This window comes from Pseudonaja textilis, chromosome Z (assembly GCF_049901715.1).
Source record: "Pseudonaja textilis isolate UNSWEBS1 chromosome Z, rPseTex1.2, whole genome shotgun sequence".
Taxonomy (NCBI): Eukaryota; Metazoa; Chordata; class Lepidosauria; order Squamata; family Elapidae; genus Pseudonaja; species Pseudonaja textilis.
Window position 1 is genome coordinate 87,414,509 of NC_142008.1, and position 24,207 is coordinate 87,438,715.

The 24,207-nt window shown below is 37.0% G+C and overlaps 1 protein-coding gene across 3 annotated transcripts; it reads right to left on the reverse strand.

Annotated features, from left to right (window-relative positions):
• Nucleotides 1-436: 436 nt before the first annotated feature.
• GFAP (glial fibrillary acidic protein) lies at nucleotides 437-21,933 on the reverse strand. Of its 3 annotated transcripts, XM_026718249.2 has the most exons (9): nucleotides 21,348-21,932; nucleotides 17,884-17,944; nucleotides 12,794-12,889; nucleotides 9,346-9,507; nucleotides 8,497-8,622; nucleotides 7,542-7,762; nucleotides 5,418-5,461; nucleotides 4,042-4,127; nucleotides 437-487 (listed from the first exon to the last, which is right to left on the reverse strand). In XM_026718249.2, the coding sequence occupies exons 1-9, from the start codon at nucleotides 21,848-21,850 to the stop codon at nucleotides 446-448; spliced, it is 1,341 nt and encodes a 446-aa protein (XP_026574034.1). In that variant the 5' UTR covers nucleotides 21,851-21,932; the 3' UTR covers nucleotides 437-445. The 3 variants fall into 3 exon arrangements, with proteins under 3 accessions (XP_026574034.1, XP_087774174.1, XP_087774175.1); XM_087918048.1 differs by lacking the exon at nucleotides 4,042-4,127; XM_087918049.1 differs by lacking the exons at nucleotides 4,042-4,127; nucleotides 5,418-5,461 and having other exon boundaries at nucleotides 21,348-21,933.
• Nucleotides 21,934-24,207: the final 2,274 nt, after the last annotated feature.

The window sequence follows — 24,207 nt, forward strand, 5'->3', positions numbered from 1 at the left end:
AAAAGTCATAAATGTGAGTCAGTTGCTAACCATCTGAATTTTGATCACATGATTATGGGGATACTGTAATGGTTGTTAGTGTGAAAAACAGTCATAACTCACTTTTTTCAGTGCTGTTGTAACTGAATAGTCACTTAAGTGAATTGCTGTAAGTTGAGGACTACCTATATACCCAGGTCTAAATACTGTGCTATTTGGGACACTGAAAAGTCACTGCAACAGAAATATTGAAGATAAAAATAAACTCAAAAAAGCCATTATATTCAGCTGAAGCACCAGCTACTGAGTTATTTGGTTATTTTCTGGCATGGTAATTAAATTTGCATATTTCTTATTTCAATGGTTGCTGCAGATTCAAAACAGTGCCAAGGTTGAAGACTGGAAGGATGCAGAACTCTCTTAGCATCCTAATCTAGAAAAATTCTTCCAAGTACTGGTTTTTACTTCATGCCACTTCCTTCTGTTCTTGGGTGGACTCCTTGATCACCTACAATGTTTGGAGAGAATGTGAAAGTTATATCAATTAATGTTAATTGTGACATTTCTCTTTTGTCAGACATGTGCTTCATTTTGCATTCCCTTTAAAAAAATCAAAATAGTTCTCTACCAATTCTACATTAAATAGAGTTTAAAATATAGAATCTTTGATCTTGGAGATCTTCTAATCCAACTCCTTGTGCAAGGCAGAAGACTTTATTCCACCCCAGACAAATGGCTGTGCAGTCTCCATCAGCAGTAGAACATCCGCAAATTTGGGAGGTAAGTTGCTCTATTGAGTAATTTTTCTCACTCTCAGGAAGTTTCTCCTTAGTTCTAGGTTGAATCTCGCACTGACTAGCTTCCACCCAATGCTCCCTATCCTGCCCTCAGATGCTTAGAGAATAAACTGACAGCCCTTCAAACATTTGGTTTTTTTCACCCATTTTTTATATTAATACTAAAAATAAAGCAATTAATTCAGCTCTTGTTATTGCAATAATATATCATGTATTAATTTAGCTAATGGTTTGTAATATACATGCCAGTAGGAGCATGTAGTATTTGTCACCTAGTAATAACAAATGACACGTACCACATGCAAAATGAAAATTTTAGCTAAGAAAGATTTTAATCAACTGTAGTCTGTTTGATAAGCACAAGAGGGCACTTGAGATTCTACTCAACTGCAGTTAAGAAAAAAGACTAATAAGATAGAGAAATCTCCCGTAGCTTATTTACATTGTTGTGTTTGTTTGGCTTTTTAAAAAGTAAATGTGAATCTTGATGGACAAGATCTCATCATTACCATTTACTTGGGTAATTGTTTTCTGAGATCGCGAGCCTAGAGCCTAGAGCTCAGAAAATAATGCAAGGCGCTGCCACCACCTCCTCCTCCTCCTCCCCCTCCCAAGCGGACTGAAAGCAGCTGGGGCTGAGGAAACAAAGCCACCTCGGCTCACGTTGTTTTCTGAGCCTAGAGCCAGGGCGCTTTCATTGCACGGCGGAGCTTCTTCTTTCAGGAAACACCGGACGTCGTTGCTGCCCCCTGAGGGGAGGGCAATTCTGGGCTGCGCGATTGGGGGACTTCGTGGCTTTGGGTGGGTGGGTGGGAGCGAGGATGGACAGAGTCCGCAAAGCAGGACTTGCCTGCCCTTGCTGGCTGCCTCTGCTTCCTTAGGGGCGGGGAAGGGGGCTCATCTGGACCAAGGGTGAGTCTCCCCCTCAGTTTCCCCTGAAGGATCTTCCGTCGCTTTTGCCTTCTCCCTATGTCTTCCCTCTGTTAAAATCCCCACACACAGACACACTTATTTTCAGGCGGATAGATTTCGTGTCTGAGCATTCACACATGACAGTGGGACTTCCCCCAAAAAAAAAACAGTTAAATAAAGAAAAACAATACATCCTCATGCAAGAACTTTTCTGCTTCCGATTACCCCCATGCTTACAAGTTGCAAAGGAAACACAGAAGCAGGGAAGCGGCTGCCCAGCTCCAGAGCTCCACACCATTTTTTTTTTCAGAGGGAATCTCACTTGAGTATAAAAATGTGCTGAAAAACTCGGCTTATACTCGAGTCAATAAGTTTTCCCGTTTTTTTGTGGCAAAATTAGGTGCCTCGGCTTATATTCTGGTCGACTTATACTCAAGTATATATGGTAACTACTTTTCAGTCTGAAAACACTGGGTGAGTTTCCCTTCAATCCTTAATGAAAGAAAATTTTAACTACAGTTTTAAGAACAATTATTTTTAAAAATGAATACCAAAAACCTAATTAAAACTTTGATTTTAGAAAGTTTTAGATGGTTAAATTTCCAGGTAATTTGAAATACGTTTTAGGAATTAATTATAAAGAATTCTTTCTGTGGGAAAAGTTGATTTATTGTAATTTTTTCTATGACATAGATAATCATTTTTTTAAAAATGGACACTAGAGGGAACTAAAGATTTTAATTAAAAATAAAGCTGAATAGCAGCTACAGAATGATGTAAAATATTATAACACTGAAAATACTGAAGGATATTTTTAACAAATGGAATCTGAAGTTAATACCAACAATGTCAGTAGTGATGTTTACTTCTATGGATAGACTGTGTCTAAAAGATGTTTCGGAACAAATGGCAGAAGAGGAACAAGTTTTATCCAATAAGACAGACTGAATTGGCAATAAGAGAGAGATCTGAAAATGGATCTACAAATTACAAGCTATAGGAATGACATGGGGAAAGATGCTTGCAAACAAAAGAAACCGGTTGGTGCTTTAAAAATCAGAAGGGAATTTCAAGTAACAAATCAAGAAAGCGATTGATGATCCTTTTTATATGAGATTGGTTAAAGCTTGGATGAGAACAGGTTAAAAAAGAAAAAGAAATTTATATCTACATTACTTAAGTGGACTAAAAATTAAGATTGTTAGAAGTAAAAGAAAGGAGTATGAAGTCAGTTTATTTATCAAGGATAAAATAGATATGTTGTCATTTCTGGCAACATTGAAAGATACAAGAACTGAAATAACACTTTCTGGTCTGTTTATAAATAGGAGTTGGGACATCACATGAGATGAAGAAATCATGGATTGTAAATTAAAAAGAGATTAAAATTATCAAAATTGTTTATATTTGTTGTGATGAGTATCCTTTGCATTTTTCTTTCTATTTTTAATTACTTTTTACTACTGCAATTATAATCTTTAATAAAATCATTTAAAAAAGTAATTACAGAATTATTTTTCCATTCTCTCCTAATTTCATTCTTCATACACATCACCTATATTGCCATACTTTAGTTCTAGAAAAAGTAACATTATTTTTTTAATTGTGCACACTTCTTTTTATAACATAAGAATCTTACCAATATTTTCATTGTGGTAAATTGGAGACAAAGCAAGAGAACAGCTGTACCAGAATACTCTTAAATATTTTAAAAACAAGGAATCTCAGTACAGGAGGAAATGGGAGCTGGCTAAAAATATTATCTTTTAGAACTGAACAATAAGACTGTCATTGCATTAATGCACAATGATATTATTTGTTATCATTTCAAGAAGGTTGGGGGAATTAGTTTTTGTTGTTGCCCTGAGAAAGAGATAAAGATTTTTAAGAACTCTACTGAGTGATCTCAAAGTTGTTCTGTTTACGACATAATTTCCATGCCCTTTCCCCTCTTTTCTTAATTCAATACTATGCTTATAAGTTTTGAGCTGTATTGATCCCTTAATGCTGGCTATTTAAAGATTTGGTTCAACAAGTTAGGAAAATAAACATTAGTTTGTCTTACTGGCACTTTACAAAGAAGCTTGAAAGCTAAAAAGAATAACGTCATTTACGTATTGATGACAGAAAAAGATGAAAGAAAGAAACATCACAGAGTAATAATCTGTAAATTAAGAATTCCTTAGCTGAAAGGGAATGAAAAATAATTAGGGAGATTCTGAGCAGATATGCTCATGGATACTTCAGATGTTTGAAAACAACAGGTCAAACTAGATTTTTCATTAAACATTTAATCAGATGAACTCTATGATAAAAAAGGAAGGCTTTGAATTCATAGGTAGCTATTGCCTACCTCTCCATCTATAGCTTCCACTGTTCTGATCACAATGCTCCTCTTCAGACGAGCCTCAGAAACTGACTTTGTGTCGAGGCTGGTTTCTGGTAAAGAGGGAAAGAACAACGGGGTCACTGCCACTGAGCATAACTTTGACTTGGGAGCCATTGGTGATCTGTAGTGAGGTTTGAGGCATGAAACCATAAGAGAAGTAACGACAAAGAAAATGCTGACTTTCTTAGAGGGGTGAGATGGGGAGGGGGGAAAGCAACTCTGAGGAAAAAAACTTATCTTTCACTCTCTAATATTGTTTCATAGAATATCTAGCATGTAAACATGGAAGAAACTTTGCCAGATAGTGCTGCAAATAGGCTAAACAGAACTAATGTTGTTGGACATAACTAATCCATAATGACATTTTTAATGTTAGAAGACATTAAAAATCATTTAAGGGTATAAGATAGATCTAGTTTTTAGATTGGAATATTTTAAATAGTCTCTCCTAAATTAGACTACAAAAATGTAGTAATTTAGAAAGATGTATAAAAATCAACACAAGAATAAGTAGCATCTAACATGGTAATGCTTCTGAAAATCAGTTACTTAAAACCCTCTTTCATGGAGTTGATTATCAAGGGTAAGAATTTTTAAATGGCTGGCTTGGGAGTCAGAAGCAGTGATTTATCAAGTGTTGCCTATGCCGAGATAGGGAGCAAATAAATTTAAATAAACAAATAAATAAATGCAGTCTACTTTGTCCTAAGCTGGCTGAATGTCAGGACCTACAGTGTTTCTGTGCTGGATTGCAACAAAAGGCCTTGAGATGATCCAGCATTCCAGTATCACTGAACTTGTTCACATCCGTGAAGAGGAGATAGGAAATTGCCATTGAAGAATTGCCATTCCCTATAGATGCAAGAGCAAGGGAAAGGATACTCTGGATTCAGTTACTGACTTGAATAAGGAATGATTTTTTAAAAACAAAAAAATCAATAAAAATCTCAATGTTTGGGAAATTTCTTCATAATTATTGGACTTAGGCAGGAAATGTCTATATAAAAAATGAAACAAGTTTGTTTTGATCCTTCTTATACTTACTGTATTCTTTTTAATATTTCCAGAGGTTTACTGTTTTATTTTATAATCTGAGAAATTTGGTTACTGAAAGGAATGCAATTAATAATGAACATAATAATTATACTTCCATAAAAAGCACTTTGCCATGGTTCCTTGTTCCAGAGAAAATCAGCTACTTAAAACCCTCTTTCTCTAGCCCACTGGTCAGAAAATAGGAAAACAAAGCATTTAGTTCTTCAGAAAAAAAAAAAAGTACTAATTCATGCAGAGGGACCATATGCTGTTTTTTTGACCTGGAAAGAGAATTAATATCTCACCTCGGATCTGAAGGTTTGAAAAAGTCTGTACTGGGATAGTAATCCTGCAGAAATAAACACGGAAAAATGTTGGTTTGGGAATTATGTACTAATCTTTTCATTTTTCCTTTCTTTCCCAGTCTCTGTCCAGTTAATCAGTTAATTTCAGACTGTGCTTTAGACAAGGTATAAGCTCAAAAAACACTACTGGAAAAAAACAAAACCCCACAATCTGACAAAGTTGTTGCTCAAATTGAAATAAAATAGCAAAACAACCATTTTTTTTTCCAGATCCCAGGATAACTATCAGGAGCTTTCCACACACATTCCCGAATGAAATGAAGAATTTTAGCATGGTGATTTTGGAATTTTGAATTTATATGATACGCTGTAGTTCAATGGAATAAGGGCATGTCTTGTTTCAAACCTGATTATATTGGATCACTTTTTAAAATATTAAACTGTGGGTCTGACGAACAGCAAGTCAACCCAGAGGTATATATTTTATCTCTCTCATGATGTTCCATAATCTTCTTCCCAACTTTGGAAGGAAACCTGATCTCCACAAATACAATGAGCCAGAAGAACTCTGAAGGGAGAGAATAGATTATAATTTTAAATTGTAGATGCAAATTAGTATCTATTTATCTGACTATATTTCATCCTTCCATTAACCTACCCACCTGCAAACAGAACATTATTGATAGGTTCAACTTAGTTAATTGGCAGTTAATTAGCAGGTTGGCTACCAGTTAGTAGTCCAGTTCTTCTCAAGCTACCTTCTAAGGTTGTAAGGCTAGGCAACTTGTACTGAGAAGGGTCCTTACAATACTATGATCCACTAGAAAAAGGGTCCCCAACTCCTGGTGTGTGAGCTGGCACTAGCGTGCAGCATGCCAAAAACCAGGCCGCGGAAACAAACAAAGCACCATCTGAGGGATGCAGGCAGCATGCGAAACCACTCCTGTCTGTGGAAAAATCTCTCTCCATGGAATCAGTCCCTGGTGCCCCCAAAGTTGGGGGCTGCTGCACTAGAAGTCAACCTCTTGACCCTATCCGGTCCTCCAGGGTTTGATGCAGGTTCTGTCATGAGTACAGGAATCATATTTTCTTGGGGGGAAAATAAAGGACAAACCTGAAAGGGGGGTAAATTAGAAAGAGGTTCATAAAGATTAAAAATGTTTATATCTTTCTTTTACGAAGGAAAATTCAAGAGCAAAACCCAGAAAGTAATTAAATTACATCTATATAAAGTACAGCTTTCTGAAATAAAGGACTGTCCCTAATAATAAAGACGTGTGCTCACTGTAATTATGGGAGCTACTATTCCTTGACTCACTGCCTTTCACCTGCCTCTTCTAGGAAAATACCATACAAGATGGAGAATAGTTGGCGGTCAGGTCTGTTTGGTGGGTCACCATCATTGGGGCTCTTTAATAGGTCTTAATTGGTGTCCTAGTTAACTTTTACACAGCTGATGAAGAATAACCCAGGTCTGTCTGCTTTTCTCTTCTGGCTCTATTTCTTTCTGGCTTTGACATTGCCTTTCTTTCATAGTATCAGTTGTTGCAATTTCAGGCAAGCTCAGCCAGATGAGTTTTCCTCTGACTCTGCAGATTTTCAGCTTATTCATTCTAAGGACAAATGTCTGGCTCTTTCCAGGGTCTGGTGGCTTTTCCAGGGACTTCGGCCAGTTTCAAGAACATGGAAAATATTTATTTGATCTCTTGACTGAGCTTTAAATTACTTCTTTCAGCTTGCTAATACCATAATTTGCTGGGATTGTTTTAAAAATTGGAGGAAAGAGACCTGCCGAGCACTCCTTTTTTACATGTTACGTAGCCTGTGCTTCTCTAGAAGCTCAATCAGCTCCTTCTTTGCCAGTTCCTCGCTTGAGGGAATTGCAAGAACTTAATGTAAGGAGAAAATTTGAAATATGATTCCAATGTGATATGGTACAATTTATTCCATAACTTCAGGACATTAATAGCTCACTCTGCTTTATATCTAGAGCAAAGCTAATTTACAAATGAAGACTGCAGTTTTCCGAATGGGCAAGGCTGACTGCTGACAGGATTCTCAGCAATTTCATTGACAAAGTTGTTGTGCAACAGGCTCAGTACAAGAAATGGGTCTGCATTTTACCTGCCCTCTTCTCCCTCCAAGAGTTTGCGATAAGTAGCAATCTCAATATCCAATGCCAGCTTGACATTGAGGAGTTCTTGATATTCCTGGAGATGACGAGCCATTTCCTCTTTTAAGTTCCGACTGTCTTCTTCCAACCGAATCACTGTGTCATGATAGTTGGTAGTCTCAAGAGCATAGCGGTCTTCCATTTCTCTCAATTGTCTCTCCAAAGATTCATTCTGCAAGGAAGAAAATGAAAAGTTAGGAAACTTAGGTAAGGCAACAAGGCAATGATCAACCACTACTATGAATAGACCTATGGATAGGTCACTACTAGGAAACTCTAAGTGATATCAGTGTTGACTACACTATGGTCCCTACAAGTAACCAACTCCCAGAATCACTCAACCAACATGACCACTGTTGAGAATTCTGGGAATTGAAGTCCATGCATCTTAAAGTTGCAAATGTGTAGAAACACTGATCTAAAATGAATAGAATGAGAAAAACAAACTCAATTTCATATATTTAGATTTTTTTCTAATGAAGACACATATTTTTTCAGTATCTCTGTACTAATAAAAATATTAAAATACAAAAAAATACAGAAAGGGGCAATTCCTGGAATACAAAGAAAGTAAAAGCTACATGATGTTTATTGAGGAAGAAGGAATCAATAGCAATTGGTTGCTCTCAAGCACAACTGATGGAAGGGCTTTTGAGGTTCCATATTACCTTCTAATGCCATTTTGTAGAATGGCCACTAATGGAGCAATTTGGGAGGTGAAACAAATACATGATTTCAGTTAGTGGAGAAATGTTCTGTTTTACTTCATACTCTGAAGTAACTGAGGAGAAAGTTATTAATTGCCCTCGCTCTGCTATTCCAGAAAGTATGAGGCAGGACCAGCCAACTTCCTGAAACACAGATGTTTTCAACTTGTTGGCTTTTCCTATCATCAGCTCCACTTACCGATCCTTTAAGAGATTCCAGATCACAAGTGAGGGCTTGCAGTTGCCGGCGGTACTCATTAGCTTCCTGCTTGGCTAGACGCAATGCCTCAATGTTTCGTGCTGCAGCATCACTCAAATCTGCAAACTACCAGATACAAGTCAGTTGCTTTCAAAAGTTGCAACCAGAAATTTAAACAATGTTATCTGGCCTATCCAAACCTTCATCATCTCAGTTCCTGAAGAGGACCATTTAACTATACCTGGATCTGTGCTATTAAGAGAGTCTTTAGCTTCCCTATCAATGGAAACAGCAAATCTGAATTCAAATGGGCAGGGGAGAATAAAATCAGAGGTTGGCAATTTCCATATAGCAGGTAGTACAAAACAGTAAATCTCTGTTCTTTGTTGACTGGGTTTCAAATTACTTTTTTTTAATCAACTTTTCAAATAATAATAATGAAAGAAATGACAACAACAGATACAGTTGGAGGAGATCAAAAGAATCTTTGATTTTAGCCACATATCCCTGTCCTTATTTTGAATCAAAGTAAATATGATTCATCTTCCCCTCAAAGCAATTTCATTCATAAAGCAAAGAAATGAAATACAACCTGCCTAAAGCCTGTTAAATAGGCAGCACTCTTTTAAAAAAAAAAAAAAAAACATTGATAGCCTGAATTTCTGACACTGAAGAGAAACTTGTTGCTGCCCATCCTACTCCAGTCAATGTCCTATATCTTGATTAGCCCTGTCACTCTTTTAATATCAGAAATGCTGCCCCAAAAATATTGGAACAGAAACCCTTAGTTATGCTACATTACCGAGCTGATAGTCCTTCTTACTCCTGTCCATTATATTGTGGCTATACCTTTGACTTGTACCATTCTTCAGTCTCTTGCATATTGTTTGTGGCCATAGACTCATACTGGATGCGGATCTCACGCAGAGCAGATGTCAGATCAGGCTTTGTCATGTCCATCTCAATGTGAACCTGTTGCTGGTGCAAATATTCCCGCAGCTCCCGCAGTTCCTGAAAAAGAAACGGAAAAGTTTTTAAACCAATAAAAAGACTTGGGCAGGGTTGGGTTTTCCCAAAATGGAATGAAGCAACCCTACAGAATGTAGACACACAAATTCACACAATTGGAATAGAAAGGATAACATGGTTCTTGCATATGCTCTTTATTTGGTATAGAGGGGTGGCTGCATCACCTACTTTCATTTATAACAAACTTTCTATACATTCAGAAAACAGAACCTTCCCAGCAATGGCGCTTGATTTTCTAGAACCCTTTTTCTCTCTTCCCCCAAGTGCTTCGGTTCAGAACAGTTACACAGTTTTTACCATTTTGCTCGTATGAAAGTGGTCTCTCAAAGTGAGTGGTAACATCTGATTGTTCCTTCCAAAGCACTAAAAATTTGGGCAGATCTATGACCTTTGGGATTCATCCTTGACTGATTGTGATTACCTATTGCCAGCTTTTAGCACAAGGCTATCTTTTTCCTTTTTAAACAACCACCCAGTCAATTTTATTTCAGTCTACAACAATTAAAAAAAAGAGAAGTCCTCTTAAAAGATTGAATTCAAGAGTTCACAGCGTATGAGGTTTTCAGAGAGTAATCATTAAAAGGTTTCCACAATGAAATCTTGGGCAGAATTTACAGAGGAATTGTTCCAGGTATGCCTGCAATGTCAGCATTAATTTCCGCCAATTCATCTATTGTTTTATTGCATTTATGTTTACTCATTGTTTTACATTTATATCCCACACTTCTCATATGATAGTCTTCCCAGGTGGATTTTCCCAACAGTTCTATCAGATAGGCTGATAATGTCTAAAGTTTCTTGGTGACCACCTCACTACATTACACAAGTATGAGATACATTATTCATAAATATAGAGGAACAATCAATTGCTAGAAAATTCTAATGCTTGTGTGACAAATAATACCGTGTTTGATTGTTTGTGTGTGTATGTTTGTTGCTGATTTAGTACTAACTTTTGTCAAGCAAAGTAGATCAGAACTCTCCTTCCTGTGGAGAAAAGGGTACAACTTTATCCAACTTTAATCTACCTGGGGATACCAAAATGGAGCATTTCTTACCTTTTAGCTGCCTCTCTCCCCTTTTTCAAGTTACTCACTCTTTAATCAGAGTACTATAAAATTTCATAAAAATTTGTATCAGCAAAACCAATCCTAATCTATCTAGTAAAGACTATTGGTTGTGACTCTATCGGTATTGTTTTAATGGAATTGTAGAATGCATATTGATTTTATACTGGAAGTGTTTTTAAAATTTTGCTGTTCTTTAACTGATAATTTTAATTGTGGCTAAACCATGCCCTGGAGTGTTGGTGGTATTATAATTGTTGTTATAGTTATTGTTAACCCTTTCTAAATATTTGCATAATTCCTATAAAAATGACTTGATTTTATCTGCTTGTATAGGCTCCTCAGATAGCTTTCTCCTAGTGGTATATTAGAGTACGTGATGAAAACATTATTGCTTGAAACAACCATAATAAAAGAAGTTAGGAGAAAAAAATAGATTTTTGGAAGGAAATAACTTTAGGAGGTAGGGTTGACATATCTTGTATCTTCCATAAGTGAGGCTATACTTTTAGCTTTGGACTAAGAAATAGAGATGAGTCTCTTAACACTCTCCATCATATCGGAGAGTCACAAAGTACAGTGATTCCTGTTCTGAGAGACCAAATGACTTTTTTTTCACCTCAGAAACTTCATAAACACTTCTGGCTTAAAGGCTAATTAGCCACAGCCTACAGCTCATAAGCAAGCAGAGAAACATAAATTGGCAGTTACTTGGAAGCTTTGTTTTTTTGTTTTTTTAAGAGTGAATAAAGTTTCTCTTGAGTTGATTTTAACTCCCAATGATTATATGGAGACACCCATGCAGTTGCCAACAGTATATAAGGGGTTGGGGTGTTTTTCAGTTTCACAATATAATCTCAGGCTGGGCCTTGCATCTAAAAACTAATCAGGTTCAAGCCCATTTAGCATTCTAAAGTTCAGCCCAAGCTGCATTTTTGAGCTGTTTTTTCCCCCCAGCTCAAATATAAATAAATTAAGTATAGTCTGTGGGTAAAAGAAACATGCCCATTTCCAATTATCGGTCTGCTGACTGGATTAAATTAGGGGTGTACAATTTGAGAAACTGGGGTTGCATGCAGCTTTCCAAAGTCTTGGTTTTTAATTTATCCCCATACTATAATTCAAATGGAATTGAATATTATGAAATATATGAACGGAGGATAATATTTTTTCTTAGATCCCTGTAATATTCTTTGCTGTCTGCCCATCGCACACTGCACAACAAGACTGTGGAGCTCATCCCATTAAAAATTATGTACCTCAAAACTAAATAATCTCCTCAGAATGCTTCTAGTCCAGAGATGTTGAATATAAAAGATTCTAAATAAAAGGGAGCAAGATATTTTGCAAAAAATCCTTTCTAAGATTTTTGTGAATTAACTGAAGATGATGAAAGGCTCTTGACCAGAACAATAAGAAGACTGATAATTTGGATTGTTCATTCTTCCTCCTAAATCCACAGATTAAGATATCTTTATAAAAACAGCACAATATAATAATTTTTAGTTTCTAGGAAGGTTGAGACTAACAACTAGGGTGCCATGCTGGAACTATGAAGACTATTTATTGGAAGGTAAACTATGAATGTTATTGATTTCTGTAATGTAACATTCCAATGATTCCATTCCCATTCTAAAAGAAGTTAAACCTACTGCATTCTGGAATTCTTTTTGGTAGAGAATCGGAGTGGGAGATAACATTGAGCATAACGGTGCAACAAAGGAAAAAAAAGAATTTAATTACTATTTCCAAAAGTAAAATAATCAGTTAATGAATCTTATGACAAGCAGGCTAGATTTCCAAACAACAAAACTTAGCATCATTATATTTTGTATGGCACTATTTCCCAATCTCATCCTGTCCAGATGTAGGGGATTATAGGTTCCACAATTTCTACCCAACATGAGTCTTGGATGTGCTGGCCAGACATACACATTTTCAGGATATCAGGATATGGGAAGCTGTAATTGAAAACTGATCTAGTTCACACATTTGTGGATTAATGTCTAGTAATCAGGATTCAAACATGCTAAAACAAAACCAAACAATTATGGCATTGTGCAATGTATAAACCCAGCCTGATTGTAGATATTAAAGAAAAACAAACGTTGTCTAGCAAGGCAAAGAACCTGAGTCTTCAATTTCCCTTCCATACTCAGTTTAAAAAAAAAAACCAGAATGGCAATGGTGGACTATTGTACCTCATCATGGATTTTCTTTAAGAATGTAATCTCTTCCTGCAATGATTCAATTTTGCGTTCCAGATCAATCCGGGCTAAAGCAGCAGCATCAACATCCTGTGGGGTCAGAGAAACTGGGATATGAGAGGGAAAACCATCCCCATTCAATTTCTTTTAGCACCACAATAATACAGGTAGTCTGTTTAGTGACTGCCTCATTTAGCAACCCTTTGCAATTACGATTGTTACTTCTGGTTGCAACAATTTCTTGCAGATATATGATAAACAGTAACCTTGTGACCTGTCCTTGCATTTGCGATTGTTGCAAGTCTGTATAGCAAGGGAGAACTCAAGTAAGATTGTAAGCAGAGTTCTGATTTTACTAGCAACTACTTTGCTTCACAATTGAGTTGTTGATCCCAATAGTTAGTGCTAAATGAGGATTAACTGTACAGATAGCCCTTAAATTATGAGAACAATTGAGGCCAAGATTCCTGTTGCTAAGCAAGGCATTAATGAATCAGGCATAGTTTTACAAACTTTTTTCCATGGTTGTTAAGTGAATCACTACAGTTGTTTAGGGAATCATGTGGTCATTAAGTGACCCCAGCTTCCTCCATTGACTGTTTTTGGAAACTGGCTGGAAAGGATTCAAATAACAATCCCAGACCACTGATACCATCATAGATAGATGCCAATTTTCATCATATGACCATGGGAATGTTGCAATGGTCATTATGAGTAATTCACTCATTCAGTGCCATTGTAACTTTAAAAAGTCACTAAATAAATTGTTGAGGATAACCTATATATGCTAGTTAGGGAGGAAAAGCCAAGCCTCGGCACTGGGCTGTACTAGACCCTGTTTTAATTAATCCATTGATGAGGAGATGTATTGAACAGATCAAGAGGTTGACTCAATGCTGCCATTTTTGCCCATTGTTCAATAGCAATTCATTATAGTAATCATATAAAACACATTCATTTTAAAAAGTGTAGCATTATTTAAAATAGAAGGATACAAACAGTATAGGAACAGTTAAAACAACAAGCATTGATAAATGATGTTTGAATGCAATTATACCCACCCCATATGTATTTCCTGAATAATTTTATTAATAAGACATTTTTTGAATCCTTTTATTGATAAACAATATCTTATTAAACTTCAGAAGTATAGACAGCACAAAAGGTAGTTTGGGGATTGATCCTCTATTGAGGAATGTCACTTTTCATACTCAGTTCAGAGAAGATACATTTATGATGTGAATGTGAAATATGCCATTATTTCTCTTGGGAAATCTAATGTGTGCAACAAAGCTCTCTCCAGAAAGGCACTTTGTTCCATCTCCTGTGGGGGAGAGGGGTGGGGGCAAGACTGCTATTGCGCATGACCCATTCATAAAAATTCTGTTTTGTGTATAGGATATTTTTTCCTTGATTGCAAATCTAACCTAGTAATAAAATATATTATCCTATTCTCGCACCATCCACTAATTCTCAGTGGGAACTGGAGCTGATTAATTAAGATAATTAGGAAATACGGTAGCAAGTGAATAAGAAGAAATTCATTAACTACTTAAAAAGAAAGGAATAAAATAGTACGTTATAGATTTGTTTACAAGCAAAACTGCACAAAATTGGTTTGGGGAAAAAAATAAGATAATGTAGAAATTCAATACACCATTTAGGTCAGAGGCTGCATTTGCTATGGCCTTATTTCAGAATGGCTTGAGTCTCTTTTAAGATCTCTTAAATGTAACAGAAGAAAAAGACTGGGACAGGTTACGAGGTTGTTACCAGTTTTACTATGTAGTTATCACATGTGTTCATTTGATTTATTAGACTTGACACCAGGCCTGGTCATAAATATTTCATATACCCATCCCCATATTTCAAAACTGCTTTCAGTAATGACCCAGGTAGGTAAGTAAGCTGGTTTACAGAATTGCATGAAACCTCTTACAGTATTGCCAAAATATCTGCCTATTGCAGAACACCTGCACCTGCCTGTTCTACTTGCCTTTCCAACTTCATGGATTTTTGTCCAGTGTTTTCCCAACATTGAAAGCTGGAGACATAATACTTTTGTTTGGCCTGAGAATTGCTGGATATCTTGGAAATTATGGTAGTCTTTCATTGGTGCAATCTAAAATTATATCTGCCTTTTTTGAAGTTATATCTCACTACTACTTTACATTCAATTTACTGTTGCATTCCCTTCTAAGTTCTTTTTCGCATGTATCCATATTAATGCACACATATCTGTGCTTTTGATTTGATTTCCTGAGTGAAAATTTTGCATTTCGTTTGGTTAAATTTTATTTGTTTCAGCCCATTTTTCTAACTTAAAGCAATGATTTTGAGTTTTATTTCTATCTTTTAGAGATTCCTATCTTACATAATTGTGGATCATCTGCAGATGTTATACATGGTTTTTTCACCTTCGTCTAAGAGTTTAAAGAAGCTTTTGAATAGTACAGAACCCCCAAAAGAGAGACAGTTGGTATACAGTGTTACTTAAGTCACCAGACTAGAAACTGGGAGACTGAATTCTAGTGCCACCTGGGTGATCTTGGGAAAGTCACTTTCTCTCAACCTAGGAAGGAAGCTATAGCAAACCAATTCGAAAATCTTGTCAAGAAACCTGCAGGACTTGTCCAGACAGGGTCACTAGGAGTCAATACTGATTGAAGGAATCAAAGAGAGAAACAGAGACAACTAATTCAACGCTCTTGTCAAATTGATAATGATTTCTGATAATTATACAGTATTATTTTCAAGATTCTTTCCAAATGGTCAAGAATCTTTTAGGGTATCAGTGCCAGATTGATAGGTCTGTAATTTGTTGCAGCATCCTTTCCCCTCTTTTGAAGACTGTGATATTATTTGCTGTCTCCAGATGCTTGACATTTCGCTGATTCTTAACAATTTCTCAAAGATTAAAAAGTATTCAGCCAGACTATCAACAAGTTGTTTCTTGAGTAGCTAGGTATAGTTCATCTAGCTCTGGAGATTTAAAGTCATTTAAAGTAAATAAGTATTCCTTGATTATCTTTTTATCAATTTCAGGTTTTGGTCCTGTCCCTTCAACCTGCTCTTCTCAACTTCCTGATGGAATACACTCTTATTTTTGTTGGAGAAGATTGAAATTAAATAGGAATTGAACAGCCCTGTCTTTTTTTTCCCGTAGCATTTGATCTTCTTCATTGACCAATTGATAATATGATGCTTTTCTTCTCCTTTTTATTTTGAACATATTTAAAGAAGTCATTTTTGATATTTTTTTTTAGCATCCTTTACTAACTAAAGCAGTTCATAATATTAATCTCAGGCTACTTAGTTCTATTATTCTTTTGTGATATGACTCTTTTTCTGTTATTTGGGTGCATTTTTGGGTGCAGATTTTCAGTAAAGTTTTTATTTGGTTGCATTAGCTTTTTCTGCTGTCCTCTTTTTTCCTTCTTATCTGGAATTGTTTGAAAATATGCTTTTACTATCTCCTTCTTTAGGAATTAGGCAACTAATATACTGGTGTTTTTCTTAAAGAGTGGGGAGGCAGGTAGGTTATGAATTCTCTTCCTTAAAGTGATCCATCTAGTGGGATCAAAATACATCTTTATCTATCATCACGACATGACCCTGTTACGACTATACTCTGACACATTTCTCCCAAATTTCCTACAACTTTTACCTTGTTAACTTCAGAGCTATCAAACAGAGCAAAGCACCATTTGTGGTAGGGTATTTCTTTGTATTTTTATATGGCATAGCAAAGTGCAAAGTAGTGTATTTTTATCTAATCAGCTAGTTTATATTGTTAAATATGTATGGACATATACAGTATATGTGGGAATGATGTCTATAGTTCAGGAAGTGAATGATAAAAGTTGTAAATACCGTATTTCCCCATGTATAAGCACCCCCTTTGTATAAGCCACCCCCCCCAATTTTTGGACTGTGAAGTTTTGAAAAAAATATTTTATTAGAGAAACAAGTTATGAAGAAAGAAAATTTACAAAGAAACAAAATTCGACGTCTAGATCTACAACTTCGGTCATGACGCCGAAGCGGTGCGGCGACGCTAGCAATCTACGCATCGAACGCAGAGTAGGAAGCGAAGCATTCAGGCCGATGCCTAGCGTATGCATTTCTATCGCGTACTCGCACTCGTAATCGTATCATCACGTACAATTTTTACAAAAAGTAGTAAGCATACTGCTGGAAAACCAGTTTATTCCTGCTTTATTATTTTATGCATTTTTCACGTATAAAAAGTGTACCTGCTTTGTATATGCCACCCCTCTACTTTTTGGGCTTGAAAATTTTGGAAAAAAGGGGTGGCTTATACATGGGGAAATACGGTATTCACTTGTTTGGATCTCATCTGAGAACAAGTAATATTCAGGAGGTTAAAAAGACCTTCTTTATGACTCTCCATATAACATGAGTAATCATATTAATCATATGTAATTTTACCCATGTAAACATAATTATTAAAATATACATGTGGTTTCTAATTTTTATCTTGGATCCATCCATTACACTTTGAAGCACACCTCTTGGGGTCCGTTTCAAATGTTGCTCCTTGTTCAGAAAAAGTGACACACTCCTGATTGATATTATCTATTAAAACAGACAGAATAGAGTAGATGAAGTCCAGAATAAACAGCAACTGTCTGAATAGGCCAGAGGACAGTGAATGCTTGATACTAAATCCCTGAATATGTATTTCTTACTTCATTTAAAGTTCATCAGGAAAAAATGAACACACTCAATGGGCTGCTGCTACTATCATGCAAGTAACCTAATTTCAAGATTTGAATAGTTCCCTGTGCAAAAGGTGTCCTCAGAGTGTCATGATGGCTATATTATGGCGAACACAACCATATGATTGAAATCTCACCCTTTGTGCATGTGTTGCAATGCACATAAAAAAGAGCAGGACTTTGATCACCACCATCTTGACTTTTTTGACTCTCTACTAGTAAATACCCCTGAAGTAAAATACAACAAAAGAACCACCGTCTCAAATCAGGCAACAATTGTGAGGAATTCTTGTATTTCCTTTTCATTGTTCCAAGACAGGACTTGTCATTTTGCCACCTTACCTGTCGGTAGGAAGACAAATTGCTTTCAGCTTCAAGGCGCAGATTAATCTCATCCTGTAATCTTAAATGAGAGAGAGAGAGAGAAAGGTGGAAAAGTAAAGTGGGTTATTGAATGATCAGTACTCTTCCACTAGAGGCTATACTCAAGGGCAAACATCAAGTTCAATGCCTCCACTCAAACCTTTGCAAATTCCCTGCAGTTCATATACACTTTTCCTCCAGACTTCTGCATGCAGTAAAGGTTTCAAATAATAATAATAATTATAATAACTTATTTTTATTAGGAATACACAGAAGGCCCAGCAGGAGTTGCAAGGAGGGAAATCAACTTTTCCTCTTCCATCAGCCATTGTGAGGAAGGAAACTTGGAGAAGACTCCAGGTTTCTGTGCTTTGTGTGGCTGTGTGATCTGGGAATCTGACAAATATAGTAAGATGTGATTAACAGTTTTCACCTTTCACTCTCTTAATGTCAGGACTTTTAACTGATTTTAACACTTGGTTCTTAAGAGAGACACTTTGAAAATATGCAATTTCCAGAGGAGAAAATGATGTGAAATGTTTTTATTTTTATATTTTTTCAGAGCTAGCTATTCTCTTTTCTTGCTATCTATTATCTATTCTATAATTTTAACTGGTCAGCAAGAAACCTACATGTACAGTTCTTTAGAGCGCGTATGAATAGCCATAATATTGAGGAGCAAGGTGCTATAAAATCATACAGAGAGCCAATTTGGTCTGATGGTTAAAACATTAGGCTAGAAACCAGGAGACTGTGAGTTCAAGTCCTGCCTTAGCCATGAAACCACCTGATGGATCTTGGGCCAGTCACTCTCTCTCAGTCCAACTTACCTCACAGGGCTGTTGTTATGGAGAAAACAGGAGGAGGAAAATGTGATGGATATCTTTGCTGCATTGAGTTTTTTAATAAAGTAATAAAGGCAGGATACAAGTAAATAAATAAAAATTCTATTCTAGGCAAGTCTTCAGCTTAAATCCAAACAAACTATAGCTTGTAGGATGCTATAGCTGTCTTCCTACTGGTCTGCATCAGGTGGAACTGTTTGTGCTGTTGCTGTGTACGCAGGATGGTTGACTAGAAGCCCTCCTCTATCCCAGGCTGAAAACTGGCAATGTAGTTTACTGCCATTTGGAGGCACAAAATATATACAAATTGTTATGTAAGCCATTATATTAGGAAGCTTCCCCCCAAAATTCTAGGAATATATTTTCCTTGCTCCCTTTCATACTGGTTATAGTCCCATCCATTTCATATCATAGTCTCCCTTGCAGTAGGCTTCTTCTTACCATTCTTCCAAGAATGATAAGTCCAGCCCAGCATCTAAAAACTGTCTGACATATTCTACAATCAGGGATCTCCTTTAAAAAAGGCAGTCATTCTGCTACCTGGCCCAGAGGACAAAGTTTAAACTCTCCCCTGGTTCAATGTGCAATTTATAAATCTTCACTCAGTCCTGGTGAAGCTTGGGCATTCCACATTCCTTTGTAGTTGATTAAATATAATGCAGCAAAGTAGCTGAAGTTATTTATGAAAGATAGAAATCTTTTGTCATGTCAGCCAACTGAGGAAAATGCTTCCTTCTGTCTAGTATGGGGCCAGCACTCTCTTGATTTTGAGAATTGTAAGGTTTGCTCTTACTATAACACTTATAATGCTCTTGTTTTAAAAAATAGTTTGACTTTCAAGGGAGGACAGTAACTCTACTGAATTGGAGATGGAGCAACAGAACTGAGTACTGCCCTGCAGTGCCTCCAAAAGTTGACAATGACTTGTAATTTCAATTGTGACTAGAGGAAGAAATTTTGTTAAGCATTTGGAATAAACACAAATCAACTAAATGAAATGAGTTACATTTAACTTAAAGGAAATTTAATTTCTACACTGGCTCTGCTGGCTTGAACATGCTATACTATGGTGTAAAGTTGTTTGTTTAGTTATTTATTTTATGTTTGTTTATTTGTTTAATTTCTATGGCCACCCATCTCAGTCAATGACTGGGAAAAAACCAGTAAAACCAGTAAAGAACATTAAAAACATCCAATTCAAGATACACAAGAGCAAGATATTTGTCCTGTTAGCAATATAGCCAGGAAATGGGACCCTTGGCACATTCAGCATCTCAGGGTTGGGAACGTGGACTTTTAGGGCCTTACAAAAGACTAACAAGGTTGGGACCACTTTGATTTCAGAAGTGGAGGATGTTCCACAAAGCAGGGACTATTACAGAAAAAGCTCTCCTTCTAGTCCACACCAGCCAATATATACAAATTATGTATAAAAGTAGAGATTCTCAGTTATCCGGGTCATCGTTGTCCCAAAGGTGCTTTTTCAGGAGGCAACTGGACTTTTTTTTTTCTTTGAAGATGTTTCACTTCTCATCCAAGAGAAGTGGGTCAAATCAGTGGTGTGGGAGTAGGAATGGATTTCCAGAGAAAAAAATTGCAGACTACAGAAACTAGGAGCACTATTCAGGTGACCCTGAGGACACAGATAAACCTCCAAGTTCTTCAAGGACACTTTAAAAGGATGCAGATTACTAGCTGTCTGCAAGGAATATTAATTCTTCCACTTCCCACTATCCTATCAGGGCTGAAGAAGCTTCTTGGATGAGAAGTGAAACGTCTTCAAAGAAAAAACAAAAAAGCACCTTTGGGACAAATTATGTATATATACAGTATATATTTACTCGTGTTTCCTATCTACTTGAAGAATCCCAGGAATAAATGAACAATTATAATTCAGAAATAAGAAAAGCAGATAATTAGAAGCTACCTATGAAATGAATTACCTACCTCCAAGTTTTTTTTACCTTCTGGAAAGTCTTTACATTAAATCACACTCAGTTTTTTAAGTTATGCTGATTCAGATTTCACTATCAGATTGTATTACTGGGGAAAATGTTTCTCCCAAACCTCTGCTGCTCCTGGTACTGCAGGAGAAGATCAGAATGATTTGGAAGCTATCACTAAGATAAGTCTACCATTATTAATTTTCTTGCTGATGAAACAATAGATTTCAATCACATGTTGTGAAATTCTGTGTTCTATGGAGTATTTTTCCTCTGTGGAATTTCTAGGTTGTGCTGAAATTGCAGTTCTCACAATTCTAGGCTACTGAGCTAACTGGAATTTCTAGGAGTTGCTGTCTTAATATCTGAAGGGCCCTAGTTTGGAGAAAGCTGCTAAGGCCAATTCCATAGCCAAACAGAATGTGGCAAGGTGTGCAAATATACCCCTAAAATTATTTAACTAATCAGATTGATTGGAAAATTGGTTTCAAATACAGAAGATACAGATCTTGACTAAATCATCCCTAATGACCACTTTGGAAATCCTAGACGTAGACCATTTTAAAGCTTAGCATCATCCAGCTTCCATCTATACTACTATACTGTGTTTTAAAGCTCTGCCCCTGCCTCACGAAAACGGGAAAGTCTTTCTTACTTTTGCCGGAGATTGTTGAGATCCTCCAGCAAGTTGTCTCTCTCAATTTCCAGCCGGTTTTTAGAATTGGAGAGTTGGTCTACTTGGTGACGTAGCTCCCTCATTTCTTCCTGGTAAATGTCGGCCAACTTATTGGGCTCCTTGTCTCGAAGTTGATTGAGCTCAGCAACAAGAACTTTGTTCTGTTGCTCCAGGAAGCGAACTTTTTCAATGTAGCTGGCAAAACGGTCATTCAGTTCCATCATTTCCACCTTTTCATTGGTGCGGATCTCTTTAAATTCACTGTTGAGAGCATCCGCCAAAGAAAAATCCACCTTGTCAGAGGAGAATTTGGGGCCAGAATGGACACTGAGCCTGGCTGTCTTCAGCTTAGTGACAGAGAACTGGGTAGTGGGAGATGGAGGAAAGTATCTGCGGCCTGGCAAGAATCTCAAGGCATGGTGGGCAGAAGTGGTTTGTGAGCCAAAGCGCCTTCCGTAGGATGAGAGTCTATGTCCTTCCATGGTCAAAATCTTTTAGAAGGCTCTGCAAACTCAGAGTTTTCTGTATGTGTGCTGCACAGGGTTTTATGCAGAAGGATTAGCCACCCCTGCCTGATCATACGCCTGTGAAAGGCTGGAAGAGGGGGGAGGAATGGGTTGCCTGCCAGGCCCCAACATATTTCATCTTTACAATGCCAAGTGCCCTGTGCCCTGGCAAAGAGAGAAAAGAAAGACATTAGGCAAGAGTTTTGAGCATTCTTGATCAAAAGGAGAGAAAAAGCACTTGGATGACTTTGCCCGCCTATGATGGCCACCATCTCCTTGAAACTCACGTGTTAAGGCAATATGATGCTATCAAGAGTTAGATCCCCTTGCACCTCCCCCCATTGCAACCATTAACCACTTCAGTTACCTCAGTCTAAGAGAGGAAGGGAGTAAGAAAGGATGTGAGACTGAGAAATATAGCAAATTTTAGCAATTATTTTTGGAATGTGAATAGCACTATCTCATTCTCAGCAATCTACCCCATTTTCTTTAAGTATCCAAATGCTAGGAGTCTGATTCATTTCATAAACAGATAGCTGAAAAACTAATTAAATCAGATTTAAATTTAATTTTAAACTTCTGATTGACTTTCAGTTCCAGCAGATCTTTGAAGACAGGGACAAAACTGATCCCCCATAAATTTAGATTATTATTTTTTTTCAATACAAGTAGGAGATATACCTGGTGCCATTAAAAGAGACTAACAAGAGTGGGCACATAATCAGTTATCTTAGTTTTATAAAGTGATACCAGACTAGATCTTGCTTGGAAAATACTTCTATATATGTACTTAGCCTTCCCAAAGTTTTCTCAGGTTTTGAATGATAAATCCCATCTTGAAGAAAGTTGCTATTACTCAAGACTAATTCATTCTAACATCACACATGTCTGACCTGAGACAGTGCTTCTATATGTCAAAATCTTTCTCTTGTTTGAACAAGATTAAGAACTAAATAAGGATAAATTGTACTTTAAATAACCAGTTTACTTTTCTAAGAATAAAAAAAGGAGAAAATGGCAAAAAGAACCAGCAAGAATGAGTCACATCATTGTTGGCATTAACTGGGTTCTTAGTTTCTGGTCCTGCTGGAATAAGTGGGTGAACCGCAGACATAAGATTGGTTGCTCTCAAATAATAAATGATTTTGCCAATTACAATGCATATTCATTTACGGTATTGGTCAGATCTTTCCTATCTCACTATTATATAGTACCATTTTAATTGCAAATAGGCCTTGATGCTCCCAATTGTCTGGAAATTACCATGGTTGGGAAAGACTTTGAGCCAACTGCTAGTCTGCCTACTTCACCCCTAGTCTGCAGCTGTCTCATCTTATTCCAGTTCTTGCTTAACTACAAGTCTGCCCCCCCCGCAATTTTGTGAACAGTCCTGGCTGACCGGGCCCTGCGTCTCTCTGGAGCCAGAAGCAGACAGTCCCATAAAGGGCCTTACTAATAGACCTGAGGCCACAGCATGAACTCTTTTCTTGGAACAGAAGCAGCTCTGTACTCTATGCCCTGTCCTAAACTGTCCAGTTACATGCTCATCATTACAAGATTGATACCAACTTCCCAGCCTGACTGCCATTGTCTGGAAAACTGAGAATTGCTGAAAGAACACAGTGTCCTAAGGAAAGAAATTGACAAAAACAAAGAAATCAAAGCTAATGTGGTGTGGGATGGGAGGGGAAGCAATAGTTGAAAACTTCTGTCAAAGAGAACTTTGAGAAACTATAGATGGCACAAGTAGTACATGATTAAAGAACTTCATGCCAGCAAAAGCTTCCAAAGATCCTTTTTAGATCATACATTGCTCCAGGGGTAATGCTTTTATTTATGCTGAAAGTCACATTCTGCCTTCTACTTTACCAACTCTATACCATTCTAAATATCTACTGTTTAAAGCAGGGATGGGGAACTATGGTCCCTTTATGACCTGTGGACTTCAATGCCCAGAATTTTGGGAGTCACAGTCCATAGGTCAAAAGGAGCCATAATTCCCCACTCCTGGTCTAAAGTCGCGTGATATAGGAATTGCAAGCCCAAATTATTGTGTAGTGGGCTTCAGTAGGCAAGAAGCAGACCAGCATAGCTACATTGACTCAAAACTGGAACTGAGGAACAGCAAGCAAACACCTGCAATCCATACTCTAGGTCTACAGGGCCTCAACCAATCATAGCACTTGAAAAAGCCCACCCAAACACGAATGCTCCAAGCTTCCCTCCAAAACAGCTGGAGTCAACAGCCAGGGTCAACCAAAGCCAGCCTCACTCCAGCAGGGCTCAATGCAGCCACATACACTCAATACATAACACAAACCATCTGTATATCT

Coding starts and splice junctions, on each gene's coding strand:
- GFAP (XM_026718249.2), bottom strand. CDS start 21,850: ATGGAAGGACATAGACTCTCATCCTACGGAAGGCGCTTTGGCTCACAA. Junction 17,945..21,347: donor CTCAACAATCTCCGGCAAAA/GTAAGAAAGACT, acceptor CTCTCATTTAAG/ATTACAGGATGAGATTAATC. Junction 488..4,041: donor TGGAAGCTATAGATGGAGAG/GTAGGCAATAGC, acceptor CAAACATTGTAG/GTGATCAAGGAGTCCACCCA.